The sequence below is a fragment of the Lutjanus erythropterus genome, chromosome 10 (genome assembly GCF_056507025.1).
Source record: "Lutjanus erythropterus isolate fLutEry1 chromosome 10, fLutEry1.hap2, whole genome shotgun sequence".
NCBI classification, from domain to species: domain Eukaryota; kingdom Metazoa; phylum Chordata; class Actinopteri; order Lutjaniformes; family Lutjanidae; genus Lutjanus; species Lutjanus erythropterus.
The window spans coordinates 29,418,872-29,439,784 of NC_139326.1; the positions used below are offsets into that span (position 1 = coordinate 29,418,872).

The window sequence follows — 20,913 nt, forward strand, 5'->3', positions numbered from 1 at the left end:
AAAACAAAAACATTTAAATGACAACTATTGCTATCATCATTACTGATCTACTCACCAACAACTCTGGTAATGTCACTTCAAGTTTAGCAGGAAACCGAAACTTAGCGTTGATCGGTCAACAAAGCGAGCTAACTCGTTTAGCAGCCTAGCTAACTTGACGCTAGCTAATTCAAATGTCGCTAACGATTTTATCACAAAAGTACATCTGTTTCTCTGCAGATTCAGGTGGCGAGTACGTCCATGAAAATGTTTCACCAAATGTTGAAAAACGTTCACTCGTGAACGGAACTCTAAAACACTTACCAAATTGCATGTCACTTGTACACAAACCTAAGGTGCTAGTTTCGTAAGTACACACTTCCGCATGGATGCCATGACGTAATGGAACTCGATTTAAAGGAGCCGTGGCCATGAAGGGTAAAAAACACCCAAAAGGCTACAGAGCACTGTGCTGTATCATTAATACTGGGCAGTGACGACTATAGTTCTTAAGATTGTATTTAGTTTTTAATAATTTTTTTCAGTTCACTTTAGTTTTAGTTAGTTCCAGTGTGGGTTTACTCGTTTCATTTCATTGTTATTGTTTAAAAATTTCCAATTTTAGTTTAGGTTTTATTAGTTTCTGTATTAGTTTTACCTTTTTTTATCGTAATATTGAGGATAATTACCAGTGAAAGCACTTATGAAGTTCGGAGTGGGTATTACAATACAAACACAGCACTTTGTGAGGGCAGTTCATTCATAGTCATGTAGACATCCCAGTCTAATAAACATATGCATCAATTCCTCATCATGTTTGTTGTGCTGAGATTTGACCAAATTGACAAAGACTAAAACTAAAGACATTTCCTGTGTGTTTTTATTTTATTTTATCTTTTCAGTTAACTAAAATGTTATCTAACTGTTTTTTACACTTACTTTTAGTTTTTAGTTTACTTTTAGTTAGCCATAAGATTTTAAAAGGCTGGTGCGTCAAGACTTGAACTGATGATAGCTGTGACTGTCTGTCAACATGCTCTTTAACACTTTGTTTAAGATACTCAGTATCCAAATAAGTTTAATTTGAATATAGAGCTTTGAGCGGTGAATCAGATAAGCCCACCTACTAATAAAATCACCATGGCTGCTGACCTGTTGTTCATTAGTCAAAATTTATCTCTAGATGACATCTTCACTACAGTCACTCGGTCTCAACTGCTTTGCTGAATTGTTTGATTCCAGGTGTTTGAAATGAATTGTTCAGTTCCAAATGTTTATGTCTGTTTTATGGCGTGGATTCCCTTCAGAAGTCCACTATAGTACATCACTAATAAGATAAAAGTAATGAGAAAACAACAGGACTGACAGCCATCATTGTTGGTGGACACAGATTCAGTTAGAATCCAAATCAAAAAGATCTTTATTGTCATGAAACACAGGTATAAAGAAATTACAAAATGCTTCTCTCTATGCAGTTAGAAAGATATGAACACATAAAAATATAAAACAAATAAATAAAAGCAGATCCAGACAAACAGCAGCAACCTTTAAGGTAGATAAAGGCTTTCTACATTTTATAGATATTTAGACATTTTACTGGTTTGTAAATTTACAAAAAAAAGTGACTGTTAACAACAAAATTAACAAGAGACTGTGTAATTTTTGGTTTTGTTATTGTATTGATTTTTGTTACTGCTACTTCTGGGGCTTTGTGACTTCTGTGACCTACCAGGCCATCATCATTTCATTCATTTCATTCATTGATTCTGCAGTCACTCCCTGTGCTCCTACATCATCAGCTATTAGTTATCTTAAATAAAACTGGCTTACGCCATGTTATATAGACATTTCTAAATTGAGTGGTGCCCTCCTTTAAAGAGGCATTATTCAACTATCAGAGACCCACACAAAATATTCCCCCCAAAAAATAAACTATATGTTTTAACTCCAAAAAAAGTTTGTGTCCAGGCTGCCATAAAATTTTAAGTTGACTAGATCTGAAAAGAAAAGTAGAGGTAGTTTTGCAATGCTTCAAAACAAATAAGGTGTTTGAGTCAAATATACTTGTTCAGTTCAGTTGTGCTTGTGAAAACACATTAAATAAGCTTAAGAAATAGAAAATTGAAAAGAGTAGCAGGGACTGAATTCAAGACCAACCTTCATTATGGTTTGCAATGTTTATTCATTATTGTGAAAAAAATCAACCATGACTTATCTTAAAGTGTATTAGACACAAAGCAATCCTTAATCATATATATACATTCTTTAAATTATAAAAGAAGGGTCTGTTACCTTTCTCTAGGAAGATAATTTATGATTTCTGATTTAATTTAGCAGACACTTTTATCCAAAGCCACAAGCATCTGAGAGCAGATACAACACAAGCAAGGATCTAGTCAGGAGAGAGCAACACAAGTGCCATGAAGCAGAGATTAACTCTGAAAGGATGTAGATGCCTACAGGCTGTGCAAACAGCAAAGCATAGAGTGCATAAGATACACTGGATTTTTTAAGGATATTTTGTGCAGTCAATCAAGTGCAAAGGTGTTAACAAAACAGCTGGGCCTTCAGTCTTTTCTTGAAGACTGAGAGGGACTCTGCTGATCTAACAGGATTTAATGACTTGATTGAACTCTGTAAAGTACAATTATTTGACTTATCATTTCATGTCAGTGTTCTGAAACTAAATAATAGACATTTTAAGTTCAATTTACTTGAATAACCTATGCAAGCTAAGTGAGAGAAAATTTGCTATTTAGTTGTCCTTAATGGCTGCCACTGGGAGAGATTCTCCTTGAAATCAGATGAGCCTATGTTTACATTTTACAGGCAAAGTTACAGTTACATTAGCCAGTTAAAAAGAAGCAGGAATACATTATTATTTAGATTATTTCATTATGGTGGAAACAGTACCACTTTTCTCCACAGGAGGCCCCACAATCAACAAAATATAAAAGTTCCTTGTTGTACCTTTAAGTTAATGACAGAAGAGAAGATGATTCTTCTAAATTTTTGTATGATTGTTAGTGTAAAAAGAACAAATGACGAATATTCATTGAGTCACATGTTTCAATAATTTTAAAGCTATTAGATGGATGTTTGCAGACGTCCATAGACGATTGATTTATTGATAATGACAGACAGCAGCCCAAATAACTCATGGAGCATGAAGTGCGTTGTTTATTGGGTTGTTAATTGTGTTATATTTAAGAAAGCACAGACCAGACCAGACATAATAACACAAGAGTAATGCTGCCAGTAGGTTAAGAAAATTTAGGGAGGGAAACTGGAGTGACATCTTTTAGTGAGAGGACCACTTCTGAACAAACTTCTTATAAAACAAAGCATCAAATGGCATCAGTCCCTTGAGCACCGAGTGACGTCACTGCGGAGGACGGGGTCGTGACGTAGGCAGTTCAATACTGACAGCGAGCTGAGTGGGAGGGAGGGAAGCGGATGGATGCATCAGCCAGATGTGGAGCGGTTTGGGGGGGCGGGGTACACACAGAGGTCTGTGGATAGGCACGGATCAATAAAGCACACATAATATAGCTACACAGCATAGAAACTGCAGGATATTTCAATCTATGCAAACGACCTCTCATACCAGCACTGGTAAGGAAAGCATGGATTTGTCATGTGAATCAGGAGAAAAAGGCATAAAGTGATGTTGCAGAGACGTGATTAGGTGGTGTGGGGTTAGTGCTGGAGCCACATGAGGAATCGGCTTTATTATAGAAATGCATGAGTGTGTGGAATAGCTGTAGTCTGGGCGAGAGAGTGGGGGTGTAGCATGTGAGCCTATGGTAATGAGAGAGGGAGGGAGAGGAGGAGAGAGACGCGGGTGGACAGTGTGATGCTGTGCGTTATCTTCTGCCTAAATGAGGGTTGTCTTTCCCAGTTCAGGCAGCAGGGCTTCTCCACCCTTCCAGCGAGGATCTGTAATTTACACGACAACAGCAGGGCGCCTGTCGGATCTCCATTGGGCTCTGGTGCTGGATCTCCCACGGCGCCGCTGCCTCTTCTCCATCACCAAACCCTCAACTACGCCGAAGGACGAGAAGATCCGATCTCCGTGCCATGTGCAGAACGACATGTATGCGTGATTTCATGCGGTGACAGCGGAGGGGAATGGAGCAGTTGTCATCAAATTCCTGCAGACGCACCGACGGTGATACACTGAGGGCTGTCGTGTAGAGAGACAGAAGACCTTCATATATACGCAGCAGCCAATCCGAGAGATTCGTTTTTATTGCCAGTGAAAAGGATCAGTGGTCAGGTGTCAGGCTTTCATGTCAACCACAACAATGGGGTAAGTGTGATTATTATCCCACAGGCTGACTTTTCCTTTCCCTCCTCTCTGTATTCATATCAGCTGCGGCTGCCTCACAGGCAGGGATGAACTTCCCTGTCATGGAAACCAATAATAACCCGACCGGGTGTATATATGATTTAAAATGTGCTCCTCTGTCTTACATTCTGTTTTATAATCCTGATTGTGGATAGTTCATGTGTCGCCTGTCTGACATGTGTGAGCCTTGATGTGCTGCACATGAAAACCACAAATTCAGAGACACATCTTATCCCTTTTTTTTTTTAGTAAGATAGAAATGCATGTTAGGCCCAACATGCTGGTGCAGAAGTTGCCCCATCATCAAACTTTTAGGATCAGAATAGTGGGTTAATCGGCAGTGCTTCCTAAAGTGGGACTACCCGTGGCCCCCTCCTTGTCCAGTTAGGCAAGTAGATCAGAAGTCTACATATACTGGTAAATTTTTACTTGCCCCTGTGAAAATTATTATATTTATTACCAATTACAAAATAACAAAGACTAAAGTTAATCATCATGTTAGTCTAGGGCTGCAGTATAAACAAAATGTCCACAGTGAGGTCTCTAAATGTCTCATTTTGTCAGTCCAAAACCCAAAGATATTCAGTTTAATAAAACGATAAACAGAGAAAAGCAGGGAATCTCCATATTTGTGGGTCTGAAAAGAGCGTTTTCTTCCATTTTGCATGAAAAATTACTGTCATCTTTAACTGATTATCAAAATTGTTTGATAGTTAAATTCTGTTTTATCACTTGCTTAGCCAGGCAAGTGAGTTGCTAGATTTACTAGCCCAATATGGCATTTTTCTTGCCCTGGGTGAGCAGGCGAACCTCATTGTTGAGCCCAAGGGGTTTTTGGGTGTTCTCAGCACAATGAAGCAAAGCTTAAATTCCCTTTTATTGCACTAGAACAACGAGAGAGTGGAGAAAGATGCTGATTTTTCTAGGTCTCTCTGTCCCACTGTTTACTCCCCACCTACATTACAGACAGTTATGTAATTCTGAAAAAAGGCATGTGTAACAACAGCATTTCTTCTCAAACAACGATCTGTGGTATGATGTTCTGTACATACTGTTCTGCGTCTTGTTCTAGGGAAGGTTTGGCAAAAGTGTCATGTCAGAAGCAGGGGAATGTCAATAGCTTGCAATGCTGCACGGGGCTCCAGTGACAGAACGTGGCTTCCTGTCTCTATGGCAGCACACTGGCCGGCCGCTACCTTACACATCGTCAACAACAGGCAGTGAGATATCCGCCTGGTGCACAGCACTGCTCATTTGCATGTCCCCCTAACCCTGGACTCAGCGGTCCATTTCCCCCACCAAGCCCGCCGTCCATTAACAGCTGTCTCCCGCAGTTCATTGTGATTAATTGCACAGCAGGAGGTTAACAATATGGCACAGGCATGGTGCGATTTCAAGGCATCAGCCAAAACTCCTGCATTAACTATTTACAATACACTGGAGGCTTCCCAGGCGCCCACTCTGCCCTCCTACAGTGTGGGCAGCACATCATTCAGCGGTCTCCCACTCAGCCTCAGCACTCCACTGGGCCCTGCCATACTGGTGACTAAGTTACTGTTATGCAACTGACTCAATGACTCAATTGATCTACAATGGAATAAATTGTAAACTGATTCAAAGCACTCTGCTGCATGCAATGTGTCTATTAAAGTCTGAGTATGTGCAGGTGCAGATGAAAACATACATAGGTGCCGATCTTATGCCTGGCTGCCTATCTGGCAATAATAGCACAGACAGATAGAGTCATATTTCACTTCCGGCCTGGTGGCTGAATACCAAACCACTTACAGTTCTAATGGTAATGGCACAGAGCAGAACATTAGTGCTGGACGAGGACTGGAGATGCCTATCAACACTCTCTCTGGTGAGCTCTCACTTCCTTGGGCAAATGCAATCAATGCACAGACGGACTCAGTTTCTCTCCTTTGTCTTTGCTCATTTGTGTGGGTGTGTGTGTGAGAGCATGTGTGTGTGTGTGTTTACAGGCACATCTCAGGTCATTCAAGCTGCTCCCAGTAGATACAGCAGCAGGGAGCTCTCTCATTAATGACCTCTCTCTACCTTAAATAAGATCTACTTCCCTTCGAGCTCTGCTCCGTTGAATTAATGAAAAACTCTGGAAACCGGGACAACTTTTCAAGGGAGGCAGGTGGAGGTGGAGGTGGCAAGGGAAAGTGAGATCTTGTGAGATGGACCATTGCATTATGCTTCTGTTTCACTGTCAGCGTTTGCAGAAAGAAAGAAAGAGGGGCAGCTGCATAGTTAAAGGGGAGACACTGAAGTAGAAAATAAAATGCAGCCTTTTGTAGTATAAATAAAATGTGTGTGTGTGTGTGTGTGTGTGTGTGTGTGTGTGTGTGTGTGTGTGTGAGAGCTGTTTTGTTACACTCTGTGACTCGAAGACTGAGTGTTCACATGTGCATCAAACCCCTGAAGCACAAGATGTGCTATAGGCAACACCTGTTGCCATCCTGGAACTGCAGATATGTGTGTGTGTGTCTGTGTGTGTGTGTGTGTGTGTGTGTGTACGTGTGTGTGTGTGTGTGTGTGTGTGTGTGTGTGTGTGTGTGTGTGTGTTAATGTGAAAGGCCCTGTAGGCATTGGTACAGTGTTGTTTAGCGATCAATACCTATGTCAACATGTGTAGAGCTGAGGTGTGTGCATTACCTCAACATATTTTAAGGGTCCAGTGTGTCGGGTTTATGGGGATTTATTGGCTGAATATGGCAGAATTTGAATATAAGGTTCTTAAGTAGAAGAAGTGTATAATCACATGAAAACTGTATTTGTTGTCTTTTCAGTGTCTTAGAATGAGGCATTTTTTCTGCAGAGGGTGCACGTCCACCATGTTGAACTACCATGTCTCTACAGTAGCCCAGAACACTGGCTTTAGACACAGCCTTTTGTATTTTGTGTGAGTTCTACGGCCACCGTAGTTTCTCCTACATGCTTGGAAGGGGAGGGTTAGGGGAGGTATTTGCAAGTGCTAGACAGCTATATGCCACTAAATCTTATACAAGGGTTGGTTCACCCCGATTACAAAATGCAACAAACAGTGACATGCAAGAAGATTTTGTCTTATATTTTATTTTACACCATTTCTAATTTTTAAGTTGTGGTCCACAACATCCACAGGGGACTGTTTCTATGGTAGATTTTTTTCAATGAAAACTATTCACAGTGAGGACTGTAGATTATCAGATTAATGGGGAAATTGTTTTTTGCAAGATTTCTCGTTTGAAAACCGGGGAGAGATATTTACAGTTCATGATTCAATTTATCATTTAACTCCAATATTATTATCTATGAAATATAAAAGAGGAACAGAAGGTTTCATATATTTTCACCATGGTAACTGTTGTGCTGTAAGAAACTATGAAGCAGGGCCACTGATAAAACTGGGTAATGACTAAGTCACTTTGTAAACCGTGTCAGAAACTCATAGTTTACATTCCCAAGGAATGGTTCAGTATAGTGTATTTAATTATCTATGTATAAGACAGAGAAGATAATTCACTTGATAGCCTCTGGATGAATCTTCCAAAGTTTTTGTAAAACTTAACACAAACAAGTAGTTAGTAAAAGAAGAAGAGTGATATGAAGCTGCTATAACGAGCAGCACCCTCTGTTGGCCAAAACAAGTACACCTAAGACGTGGCTGAGATGTCAGCCTATAGGCTCGGCTGCCCGGTCTTTCATGCCACATAAAGTATTATATCACTTTTCATTCTCTTTTCAATGCAGTTAAAAACAGGGACGTTTCCAGTTAAATCTCTAGCCAGCGACAGGCCACCAAAAGCAGAAACTGTCCCCAGAATCTCCAGTGTACTGGGGTGGAGCGAGAAATTTCTCAGGCAAATAAAATCAAAACTATTTTGGGTAAATACCACTAGAAGTAAGTGACAAAATATAGATCATTTTGTAATTTGTGTGGCAATCTTCTCTGTTTTCCAAAAATGTAAAGAAGTTACTGTAATTTTCAGCAAAATAAACACTGAGAAGCTGGCATTTCCATTTTAAAGGTTTACTGTGAAAATTGAAGCATTTCAAAATTCCATTCTTTATTATATAAGTCAAACACAGACTAGTGAACTCCAGCTGAAAGCTACATGCCATGATGTACACACCACCATTTTTGCTACCAACTAGGGATGTTAATGAATAATGAATTGATTAATCACCGTTAAGAATTTAACCAATTAAAAATTTATTAATGGAGTGCGTTTCATGTACCATTTCTCTGAAGCTCACTGGTTTTCTCATGGTTTGTTTTTTCTGCCTTGTTAGTCTAGATATGACAGTAATTGTACCCCACTTGACATCGTTCTGGACAGACCGGAGCCGCTGTTTAAAGCGATAACGTTATTGTTTTATTATTCTGTTCCTTTAAATTGTTTGTACTTTGTGAATTAATGTTTTACATAGCTAATGCACTGCTTAAACTGAGAAAAACGTGGGCTTTTTTATCTCTTAACTAACTATTAATGATTAATCTATCATTGATTGTTAAATTGTTCAGCTGTGAGTTAATTAAAATGTACAAATTTGCAACAACAATAATTTAAGACTTAGTTTTCCAGAAAACATCATCATACCTTGGGCAGAAATGTCAGGGTTTTATTATATTATATTATTTTCCTTGATATGGTTCTTACATGCCCATCCACTCATCATATCATTATCCTCACACAGAAGTAAGCAAAAGCGTCTCAGACACACAGCCTGTTCATGTATCTGTTTGACCAGTTCCCTTACAAACTCTTCTTGCATCCCTGAAAGTTCAGATTTTAGCACTCATAGTTCACGTAATTGTTGATACCACACTGTGTAGCAGTTTAGAGCTTCCCACTCCCTTCATCCTCTTCTCAACGCTCCATCCTCACCTACATTCATCACCTCCTCCACGCGCTCCTCATCCCTCCCTCCCTCCTTCTCTCACTTCATCACTCTCCCTCCCTCTCTCATTCTGCCCGCCTGCTCTCTCTGTTTTAACATTCACGTTCCATCACCTGCCCTTGTGTCACGCAGTACACTCTGCATGCTTAACACCTCTTCCTCCTCCTCTTCCTCCTCCACACTTTATCCTTTACCACTCATTCGCATCCCACTAATTTACCCCCTTGCTCTTATGTTTCCTTTTTTCCTCTCCGTCTGTCTCTGTCCTCCACCATTTCCTCTGACCATGTTCCCCCTCTTGTTTTCACGTTCACAGCCTTATATGCACTTCTTTAATACACTGATGGAAGACAGACAGCATCTTAAAGCTTTCCCTGCTGCTTTTGTTGCATCCCTGTTGCTAAATCTGCGTAGCTGCCATGCAGTCTACATGCTGCTGCATGAGTTCAGGATCAGCATGCTCTGAACTGACCTCTGTGCAATCCCATAACTGCTAACTCCGTCTGGCTATTGGCTCAGACCAGAATTGCTGCAGAAAAGACAGTGGTGGGTGCATGTATTGACAGATCTGATGCCTTGTGTTATGGATATGCCTGCTTTTTAGGAAAGAAGACATAGATAGAAATAATAAGAAAGCAGCATTCAACTTAAATCAAATTCCATCATTTATTGTGCTGTCTCTTAAAAGTTCAGTTGTAGGAGTAGGTATTGCTTTTTTTGACAACTGGTGGGTGTCGTTTTGGAACAGCACTCTTTGGCACAGGCATTCATGTAAAAATCAAAGCACAAGAACATTGCTGTGTTTGGTACGAACACAATCAAGCAACAAGCAGCGCAACATTTGCCATAGCTCCATCAAATTATGCAATGAAAAACGATGCCGTTTGCCAAGCGGCTATTGCACAGATCATACGGACAGGCCGTGGTTGTGTGATGTGTGCTGGGAGAGAGTTGAAATGACTCACAGTTCCGCCACTTACACTGCTGTCGATGATTATGATAATTCGCGCGCAGCACTCCACAAGCAGCTTTGTGGAGCGACATTAATCATCCCAGATTCACTCTCTGACTTCCTATACTCTCCACATTCCCCATCATTCTCTTTCTCCTCCTGTCTAACTTCCCTCTCCCTGTCTCCATGTTTTTCTTTCTTTCCCAGTCTTGGCTAATCACACACAGGAGGGGTGCTGCTGCTGAATTTTAATATTCATTTATACAGCAAGCCTTTGATGTCCCCCATCACCCCCTCAGTGCAGTGTAAGCACTTCTCTATCTCCTGCTCTGCCAGCACTGCCAGCCCAGAATATCTCCCTCTGCACCCTGCGCTTTGAGTGTATGTGTGTACTGACTGTAGATATTACCCAAGAAGCCCCAACAATGCTGGAATATATGAGGGCATTGTAAGAGCAAAGCGAGGAGTGACAGGTAAACGGACAAAGGGTGAGGGTGCCGCATGAGTGACGGATGAATGCGCGGTCAAAAAACAAAGAGGACTTTTATATAATCACCGGCATTAATGGGATGAATCCTAACTCTGGTTTGAGTGTCACACAGAGGTCAATAAGGAATTAAGTCATCTCAAACTGAGCCTATCGTGGAGTTTTGATCATCTACTGATCTGAGCTACATGGCCTCAAATCCACACATACACTCGCATATAAATGCTGATTTAAAGTCCCACCGTCATATCATGGTGTGTGCATGTTTATATATGCACATGCGTTAAGTGTGACTGTCTGTGTGGAAAGTGCAACTCTGTGGGGTGTGTCTTTGCTAGTTAACCATGGCCTACTGTCTATATTTAGCCTTAAATCCTCTCCTTTCTCCCCCCTGTACTCCCCTGTGTGACCCTCGCTCAGTGCTGCAGGCATTCCCATATCAGAGCATTGCGAGACGGTGCTGCCTTACACAGAGAGAAAGGCAGAAAGCGTTTCTGTTGCCTGCATTTAGTGTTTTGGTTTACAAGAAGAGAGATAATGTATGAGGAAGTGTAGACTTAGGTGTACGTGCACACTCTGCTGTAGTTTGTCAGTGACAATGAGTATATGTAGTAGTTCTTCCACAGCCTCTATTTCTGTGGTGTAACTATGGAAGATGGCGAGTTGGTAATCCGGTTGCCAGGGCGATCTGACTCCCCCACGAGCAACAGGAGTTTCGGTGCTGGGTTTGGTGAGACGTTGGTACTGCGGCACAAGGAGGTTCACAACTTCTTCTTCGTCCCCTTTAGGGAGCAGCCCATCTACAGCACGAGGGCTCACGTCTTCCAGATCGACCCCAACACCAAGAAGAACTGGCTGCCCACCAGCAAGCATGCCGTCACTGTCTCCTACTTCTATGACAGTACGCGCAATGTGTACCGCATCATCAGCCTGGATGGCACCAAGGTGAGAAGCTGACTGTTATTGTGCACCTTTCACACTCTGATTTTTATTATGCCTCTCCTACTGGACCCATTGTGTTGTTTTTAATTTCTGCCAACTGAGGTGGCTTTATTAAGATGTCAAACTTGGAAGACTTTCCGGGAGATTTTAATGGCACTAGTGTTAATAGTGTTCGTAAGCTCTTGCACTGGATTCTAATGTGCAAACACATCTTAAAAGAGCTCATCGTGGCAGCCTGTCCCAAGACTGACGGCTCATGTTTCATTGTGTGTATTCATGCAACTACTGTATTTGTGTGTGCCTGTCTGTGCATGTCTGTCTAAACTTCACAGTCTGTGCTTTATGGTTGCACTTTATTTTACAGTGCACTAATAAGATGTAACAAGCTGTACTTTGTATTAAATTAGACAAAGACTAGAAATAATATGCTCTTTATTAGACAGTATGAGAGCATTATTTATAGACTTTTTAGTTTACAGGACAGTTCAGTTGTAATGTGTCCTTAATTACCCTCTAAATAAAGTCTAATAAGGGTCTAACTGTGGAAAATAATACATTTTAGTTTACGGTACAGCTCGGTTGTGTCCCTAATGTGTCCCTAATTACCTTACAATAGAGGTCTAACAGCTGGGAATAATGCACTTTAGTTTGCAGTACAGCTCTGCTGTAATGTGTCCCAAATTATCCTCTAATAAAGTCTAATACTAGCTTGATAAAGGGTCTAATACTGTCTAATAAAGAACATATTTTATATAATTTGATACAAATATATGGCTTGTTACGTCTTTTAGTGTACCATATTAGTGTACCGTTGGGTGCATCGTGTCTAATTAGGGTATAGTTGTGTTTGTTTAATGTCTAATAAAGAACATATTATTTCTAATTTTGGTCTAATTGGATGCAAAGCACAGCTTGTTAAGTCTTATTAGTGTACTGTAAAATAAAGTGTGACCCACTTTACGTCTCAGGTTATTCTTGTTAGAGTTCTTGGAGGGATATATTTGCTGTGTATGGTGGGATTGAGGTAGAGCTCGGCGTGACCAAAGGCAGAGGAGAGTTCTTTATAGGGACAGACCAGTCACTCACATGCACACCCCGAGACAGGCGGGGTGAAGTTAAACGAGAGAAACAGATGACAAGAGTGAGAAGAATGTGCAGTAGGAGAAATAACTCAAGCGGCAAAGATAGAAAAGTGTGAAGCCAGGTGAATGAGAAGGTCTGAAACATGTGAAGGACTGATGAAAGCAAAGGAAGGTTGCAGTTTGTATTGAGTGGTCACCAAGTGTACGTGAACCATTTCTGATGGTCAGTTTACCATCGCATATGATACAGTGCTCAGTTGATATTTGATCACTGAATTCATCTATTGTGTAACACACACACACACACACACACACTCACTGACCGCTCCCCTTCCAAAACACATCATTAATTATTGATGCCAACCAGAATGTCAACCATTACACAACACTGCTAATTAATCAGTCATTAATTTGTTCTCCATTAGAATTATTTAACAAAGGAAGAAGAATTATGTAAGATTTAGAGATGGCCTTCTGTTTTGGTTCATGTAAATTAAAAGGACAAGGCTGGTGATGTTCTACATATTTATTATTGTCAGCAAATACTCAAATTTCCACAATCCAGTCTGTTACAAAAAAAATAAAGCTCCATTAGTTCCACTTGTTATGAATATATACTTTCATTTTCTAAAACAGCTGGATGGTGTAGCATTTGTTGAGGACTATTTTCAGCAGGAGATTTGGTGCACTAATAAGTATTTATGGCAGCAGGACTCAAAATAATCTAAACATAGCCAGTGCAACAGTGTGGCTCACTGACAACACTACAGGTCTATGACAGTGGTTCTCAAAGAAGGGTCCCAGGTGTCCCACTGGTCCATAAAAAGTTTTCAGATTCATAAATCTTTATTATATGCACCGAGAGTGAAACACACTCTAGAGGTGAGTGTATGTATGTTATGGATATTTTGTGTTGGCATGGTGCAAATATTTTTTATATACTTCTCTCATACATTTCTCATCTGTTGTTCTTTCGCATTACTAAATTGAAACGTAAAAAAAAAATGCTACATCAAATCATTCCAAGGGACATACATGAGGGCGTCACTGGTATATTTTCAGGTCCTTAAAAATAAGAACATCTGGTTTATGGCACAGGGAAATAAACTATCCTGCAACAATAAATAATTAATTTTAGCTTTAAAAAAAGTTAGCCTGTGGGCTGCCTTGAAATTTTAAGTTGACTGAATTTGAAAAGACTTTAAAACTTTAAATAAATTTGAGATTATTTCAGGGGTTGTCCATTTTACTCCTTTTTCAGGGGTTTTGTTGACAATAAGGAAAATACTTATTTCCAGACTTAAGATTTAACCCAAAGTTCTCAGTATTTCAGTGCTGACCAAAGTTCAGATTCTGTTTTACTTTTTTCCATTCCCACCACCTCATTTCCAGTTTCCCTCTATTAGATATTTTTATCTGCCTCTCTACCTCTCTGCCATCAGTCTGTGTGTCTGCATACATGTATATTCTACTGCTTGTGTTGCTCTTTTAAAGCTTCCAAAGTCAAACTCAGCAGCTCTCTGTTGGCTTTCAAAGCAGGAATTTTATTGTGTTTGTGGCTGTGTAGACTAGAAGCTACACACTGATCTCTCAGGCTTTTCTTTCTTTCATGCTGATATATAAACACGTACACAAACAGTACTATTAGTTCAGATGAAGTGTAGTGCTGCAGCTATGATTTTGGTCATGAGTTCATTAGTCTGTTCAGTTAGTCAGTTTTGTTTTTTGATTTATCGATTATGGGCCATTTAGTCAAAAAAAAAAAAAAAAAAATGTACAAAGAAATCTCATCACAGTTATCCAGAAGCCCCAGGTGATGCATTAAAGAACGTTGTTCAAAATCAAAAGTTATTCACCTTCCAGTTATATAAAAGAGAGAAAAGTGGAAGTTGGAAGCAAAGAGTTTTTGCTTGATAAATATCTGAAATCATGACTTGTTAATTATACATTTTCTGTCAAGTGACTAATCGATTAATCGACTAATTGAGTCTGAGAGACACATGATTGAGGAGCCAATAGCAACACTTACAGAAAGATAATGTAGAGATGCAGCTGAGCTTTTAATGTGTAAACTGTGTCCCACTTGTGTGTCCCCCCAAATATCATGTTTCACTGATATTTCCATCTGTGGTCCTGATTTGTGGTGTCTATAATCTTAATTCAGACATACAAAAAGCACATATTTGGGTTTAAAATGTCCTTGCCTCTTCATTTGACCCTCTCTGTCTTGTGTAAACACACACACACACTCAGTCTGTATATTAAACACAGTGCAGTAATAAAGTTAATTTAATATGTATTAAGTGCGTTGTCTCTGTCCTGCAGGCAATAATCAACAGCACCATCAGTCCCAACATGACGTTCACAAAGACCTCACAGAAGTTTGGCCAGTGGGCGGACAGTCGGGCGAACACCGTCTACGGCCTGGGATTCTCCACTGAGCATCATCTAGCCAAGGTACCACCCTCATCCACCCACCCCCACACACACACACACACACACACACAAGTCACCTCTACTATAAACCTTTTAGCATCAATAACAGGGCGGCTTCTCTTTTCTTCTTCTCGCCCAGTCCCTGAGAGAGGATGACATTTCAACTTTCTTTCGACTCTAGTTGCAATAGCTTCTCTCAAAATGTAGAATCTGCTTGGCAGTTAGCCCTAATGAGGCTTTTTTTCTGTGTGTGTGTGTGTGTGTGTGTGTGTGTGTGTGTGTGTGTCTGTGTAATGTACACCTGTGTGTTCACTGGTGTGTATGTGTCTGTGAGTAGGTGGTGGTTTCTCTCCTCTGCAGTATGATTAAGCTCTGTCGTGAACTGGGGAGGCTCACAGCATCCCCACTGACACACACACACACACACACACACACACACTATAACCAAACTCAGCAGTATAGACACGTCCTCTGTGTCAGGAAGGCAAGGATAAAGAAGCTGATAGCAGCACCTGATATGAAATACATTTCCTGTTTCATATCAGATGCTGGACAGTCATGTGCTCATGTGACTTGAAGGTGGTCGGGTCAGGTGCTGTCTCCTCCCTCAACAACTACTCTTGATAACACTTCTCCCCTTTTGCAGTATAATCCCCTTAAAACATGTACACTTCTGTTTTGTAAGTATAAAATTCTAGAAAATGTCCAGCGGCACAAAGATGGACTCAGTGGTGGCTGCTTCAGAGTGTTAAGGGGCAAATTTTAAACTAACAGAGATTCTGTTTGTAAAACCCAGAATGTTATTTATTAATGAATTTGTTTGTATATTTGGGTTTAAGTGGTTATTTTTGGGAGATTAATAATTATTGGTTAATGGTTTTGCAAATGAATTTTTGCTCTCTCTGCTCCACATTGAACCTGGCATTCTGGCGGCCATGTGTCCTGCATTGTATGCTGGTTTACTTTTTCAACAAATGAAAGAGAACATATAAAGTCCACACAGAAAAATCCTGCCCCAACCACAAACTTCCCAGCCCACCATGGGATCCAAACTCAGAACCTTGTTGCTGTGAGGGAGGCAACAGCGTTAACCCTAACACTGCACCACCACGCAGTGTGACTGCCACCTGGTCATATTGCAGTTATTTTAAAATCGTGATGATGTGACATTTGTTTGATCTATACCAGGTACAGACAAGGTATCTGTGCAGCACTACAGTTCTTCATCATAATACTGTGTTCTCACACATTTTTCCCATGTCTAAAATATCACAATTAGGTTTTTAGTGCGATTTGGATATTGCAATTAGACATATAGAGTTTTTGATAATATTGCTGATAATTGTGCAGCCCTAAAATAAGGCATACAGCAGAACAAAGGTAAATTGTATTTAACGTTAAGTTCATTTTCAAGCATACATCATTGTCACGAATCAGAATGAACAAAACAATAAAAGTAAAAATTCTATTATTATTATATTATTTTATTTTAAAAATTCTTCCACTTTCCTAACTTCTTGGCTAATGTAGAGCATCATCGGTTTAACTGATTCACAGTGTCTGAGGCGTCTCAATATGCAGTTTTAACAGACACCTACTAGCCAATTAGAAATATTTTCTGTGGTTTAAAGTTGAAATAATCAGATTTAATTCTCAAATAACTGCAGCACTTACACTGAGAACTACCGCATTTAGATCACTGTACCAGAACTATATTGCACTAAAGTGAAATGATATTGAGTTACTTGTTGCGACTCCACTAATGGCAGACACCAGACCGGCTCCAGCAGAGTTGTCAATTTGATTTCCTCACCACTTAGCCCTCTGCAGTACTGTATATACTAAATTACTGTGTAACACCGTGGGAGTACAGTGTCGGCGATGAACCCCACCCTTAACGGACATTGGGGATGTGTGCTTGTGTGTGTCTGTGCCAGTGTTTATATTTGCTCAAAGCCCCTCAGATGAGCTCACCTTACTGCCTCAGGCTTGCTGGATGTATCTTTGCTCTTGACTAAAATAAACCTGGAGATCAACTTCAGCCACAGATAACTTCTGCATAAAACTCTGTGAGGAAAATACAATGGCACGGTCTGCTTTGCTTTGCTTTGTGTGTGTGTGTTTGCATGTGTATGTCTGCGATAGACAGGTTACAAACAGTGACCTAGATAGCTCATGTTTCTACTGAGGCATTATGGGTAAGGGCCTTCTTTTCTAAGTTCAACTGTGGGTCATTATTGGCAACAGTTTCTCCCTATCCTTCCCCTAGCTTCACGGCTGACCTATTACACACTGATCTGTGTGTGTGTGTGTGTGTGTGTGTGTGTGTGTGTGTGTGTGTGTGTGTCCATGCACATATGGCTTTACTGAACAGATTAAACCATATTATTGTATGAATTACAGTCCACGCTGACGTCTGTCCTCTGTTGCCAGTTTGCAGAGAAGTTTGCCGAGTATAAAGAAGCAGCACGGCTCGCTAAAGAGAAGAGTCAAGAAAAGATGGAGATGGCCACGTCTCCCTCTCAGGTACGTTCAGTACACACTATCCCAACCCTGCCAGTACTTAACCTTTTTTTCAGCCTGCTTGTGACTCTTGCCATAGGCATGTTGTATATAATGAACAGCTGGTGAATAAGTCGAACAGTGAGGGATGTTTCCCTTTGGTGTAATTTACTTTGATTAAGTGGGTTATCACAGTCAGCATAGAGGCAAATTTAGAACATAACATACAAATATGATGCAAAGAAAGATGCATAGGAAAAATGTGAAAATGTTAAAATGTTACTACAAGGAACCTTTGTATAGTGTTTATTATTGGATGCCCCTGTGGACAAAAGCAGTAGTGTTTCCACTGACATAACAACAAAATATAACATCAAAAACAAAATTACTATTACAAAAATCTCCTGCTTCAACATACTTTGGCAATGAAAATGTAAAAAAAGGCTTATTTCATCTGATTTCAAGGAGAATCTGACCTGGTGGCAGACATTAAAAACAACTATACAGAAATCTTCTAATCTACTTGTGGATGGTCTCGTAAACTCATGTTGGTCATATGAAGGCATCATTAATAAACTGATAACCAGTTAAAGAACTTTATATACAGTTAGGTAGAGTCCAGTGGTTCCTGACCTGGGGGTCAGGCCATCCAAGTTTATATTGTTTTTTTTGTTTTTTTTTATATAAATCAAGTAATTATACCTTTTTTGTGAAATAATTGATAATGTTATTGCTTTGGCCTTGAAGAGGTATTTAAAGATCTAGTGTGTAAGATTTATGGGGCAGAATACAGCAGAAATGGAGTGTACTATTCATAAGTATGTTTTCATTAGTGTATAATCACCTGAAGATAAGAGTAGTTGTGTTTTGTTACTTTAGAATGAGACGTTTTTTAGCTACAGACGGCGTGGGCCGTCTTCCACGGAGGTCGTCATATTGAGCCGCCATGTTTCTACTGTTGAGAGTGGGACACAGTGTCTGCCATCTGCAAACTCACTGCTAGATGACACCAAATCCCACACACTGGTCTTGTAAAGAAAATCATTTGAGAAGTCTAGAGGGGAATTATCTGCTAAAAACTTAGAGACATCAGAAACATGAAAAGGGGTCCCAACCAAGGGTTAACAAGCTAAATGTGTTTTATTATGTTTTTACATTGAAAAGCTAAATAGTAAACTGTAAATATATTTTAAATAAATGTGGGGGACTTAAAAGCACAATGTTTTCTTATGAAATGTATCATATTTCATATTATACATGTAGTATAAAATGCAAAGTAAAGCACAGGTACTTCAAAATTATACTTAAGTGCAATACTCTTCACTACTGCCTGATCCGCTGGGAGATCCTGACACTGAGATTAAGAATTATAGTCCTTACATAATAAACACCTACGTTATATTTTCACTGTATGTATCCACTTTATACATTAAAAGGGAAGGATGAAACTGTGTGTGGACTCACCATGAATTGGAGGACATAATTAGCCGTATGTTAGGTATTTGTTTGTGTGGGATATCTAATAACAGGGTGTTTTAGGGCATGTGTAAGTGCGTCTGAGAGAAAATTAGCTTGTTTCAGAGGAGAATCCCCAGAGAAATCTGTTCTTTAATCTAAAGGCCGTTAACAGGCTTCATGTCCTCGTCTGTTCATTACGGAGGCTAGGGGAGCAGCCCCCCACTGTACTGCGGTCTATTACTTGTGCTATTAATGCTGCGGCCCACATGGGCTGAAATGCTACAGTACCTTGTGCCTCCCATGAGAGGATGTTTTTTAATGAAGCCAAGTGGACAGCTTCGCTCTCATCAGGGGTTGAAGGCTACGTGTGCACCGGCCACCACCACCACGCTGTAGTGGTGATAGTGGAGGGATTGCTACAAGGCCTGCAGCCTTCCTACTACAAGCTTGCACTGCTCTACTGAAGCTGTCTGCTCTTTTTCACTACTGATTGCCACTGATTTCTTCCCTCTAAATAAACTAGAAAACATGAAAAGGGTATTCTTCCACTAAAACAAAACAAGGCAACACATAGCTAAATGCTACATGCTTGTCCCACCAGGCCAGACACCAGTGCACCATGAACAGATATTTAACGGTATACTAATGAATGTGGAGTGCAAACTGTTACGCCTGCGATAATCTTCCTCTTATCTTTCACTTCCTTCTTGTCCATTAGAGACATACAGGCAGCGTCATTGTACTACTGTATTGTGCCCAAGCCCTGAGTCGTAATAGCTTTGTTTTATGTACATGCAGCAGCTAAATGATTTGTCTCTCGTATAATTCTGTGGTTGTATGGGATATAAAGATAAGCATTAATCTGTTATTCTGCAATTTCCCACTGCTATAGTAAGCTATTTATCGGCCTATAGGTATGTGCAACTGCTCACTAAGAGGCTCAGATTTTTAGCACCAGTTTTATGAGCGCGAGAGACGGCATCTACACCACCTCTAACACCTTTATCATTTCTCATGTCATCTCCTTGTAAGGGAAAATGGAGCCAAATTAAAGTGTGACATTCTTGTTTATATCTTGTTGCCGTCTCTGGTAATAAGAAGCTAATTAATTATGCAGTACTTTTCATATTATGAACTGATTAGTTGTTTAAACAGTTAATCAATATACAGAAATTTAACTGGAAACAATTTAGATAATTATTTTAATTTTAATCAGTGTCTATTTGCACCTGGGTGAGAGAAGATACATGTCAGCTACAGTATTTGGTTCTTCACACCCGATCCTTTTGGTTCAGCTGTCTTTTCTGTGTATTTTAAAGGTTGTGGTTGATGAATGGATTCAGCATAGGACTCTCCTGTGAGAGAGCAGGGTGCCAGTTCCCTCGTGGGAGACTAGGATTTAAGTCTATTCTGCAATTTGATTTTAACATTAACTTTATTTATTTATTTTATTTTTTGACTTAATTGATGCATTATTTAGATTTTTTAAATTATTGTTTTCAATTTTCAGTTGCATCTTGGATTGGTTTGGAAAAAAATACTTGATTAGGTCTAAGGAAAGAACAGAGTTTGTCTTTGCGACAGCAGCTATTAACACGCTGGTTGCAAATAGCATTGCTGACTATGGGCACATGGTTGCTTGTCAGTGCCATGCTAGGCTGTATGTAAATCACCACTTAGCTATTACACCCAGATAGCCACATTTGATATTCTGTGTCTTCATTTAATTGTTTGTCACTTTTCAAAAAACCAACAAAAACAAAGCAGAACAATAAACTGTAGACTTTCATTGATTACTGTTTATCAAACATGAGGATTTATGGCTTTT

The 20,913-nt window shown here is 39.9% G+C and overlaps 1 protein-coding gene across 2 annotated transcripts in view; it reads left to right on the forward strand.

Annotated features, from left to right (window-relative positions):
• The first annotated feature begins 3,459 nt into the window (after positions 1-3,459).
• homer1b (homer scaffold protein 1b) overlaps positions 3,460-20,913 on the forward strand; it is a 29,638-nt gene continuing 12,184 nt past the window's right edge. The window contains exons 1-5 of one of the 2 annotated variants that reach the window (XM_084728973.1): positions 3,460-3,594; positions 3,881-4,291; positions 11,454-11,610; positions 15,015-15,146; positions 17,559-17,651. In XM_084728973.1, the coding sequence (XP_084585099.1) occupies positions 4,272-4,291; positions 11,454-11,610; positions 15,015-15,146; positions 17,559-17,651 (402 nt within the window). In that variant the 5' untranslated portion in view covers positions 3,460-3,594; positions 3,881-4,271. Of the gene's footprint in view, positions 3,595-3,880; positions 4,292-11,111; positions 11,611-15,014; positions 15,147-17,558; positions 17,652-20,913 lie in introns of those variants that run through there. The other variant, XM_084728972.1, reaches the window with a different exon arrangement.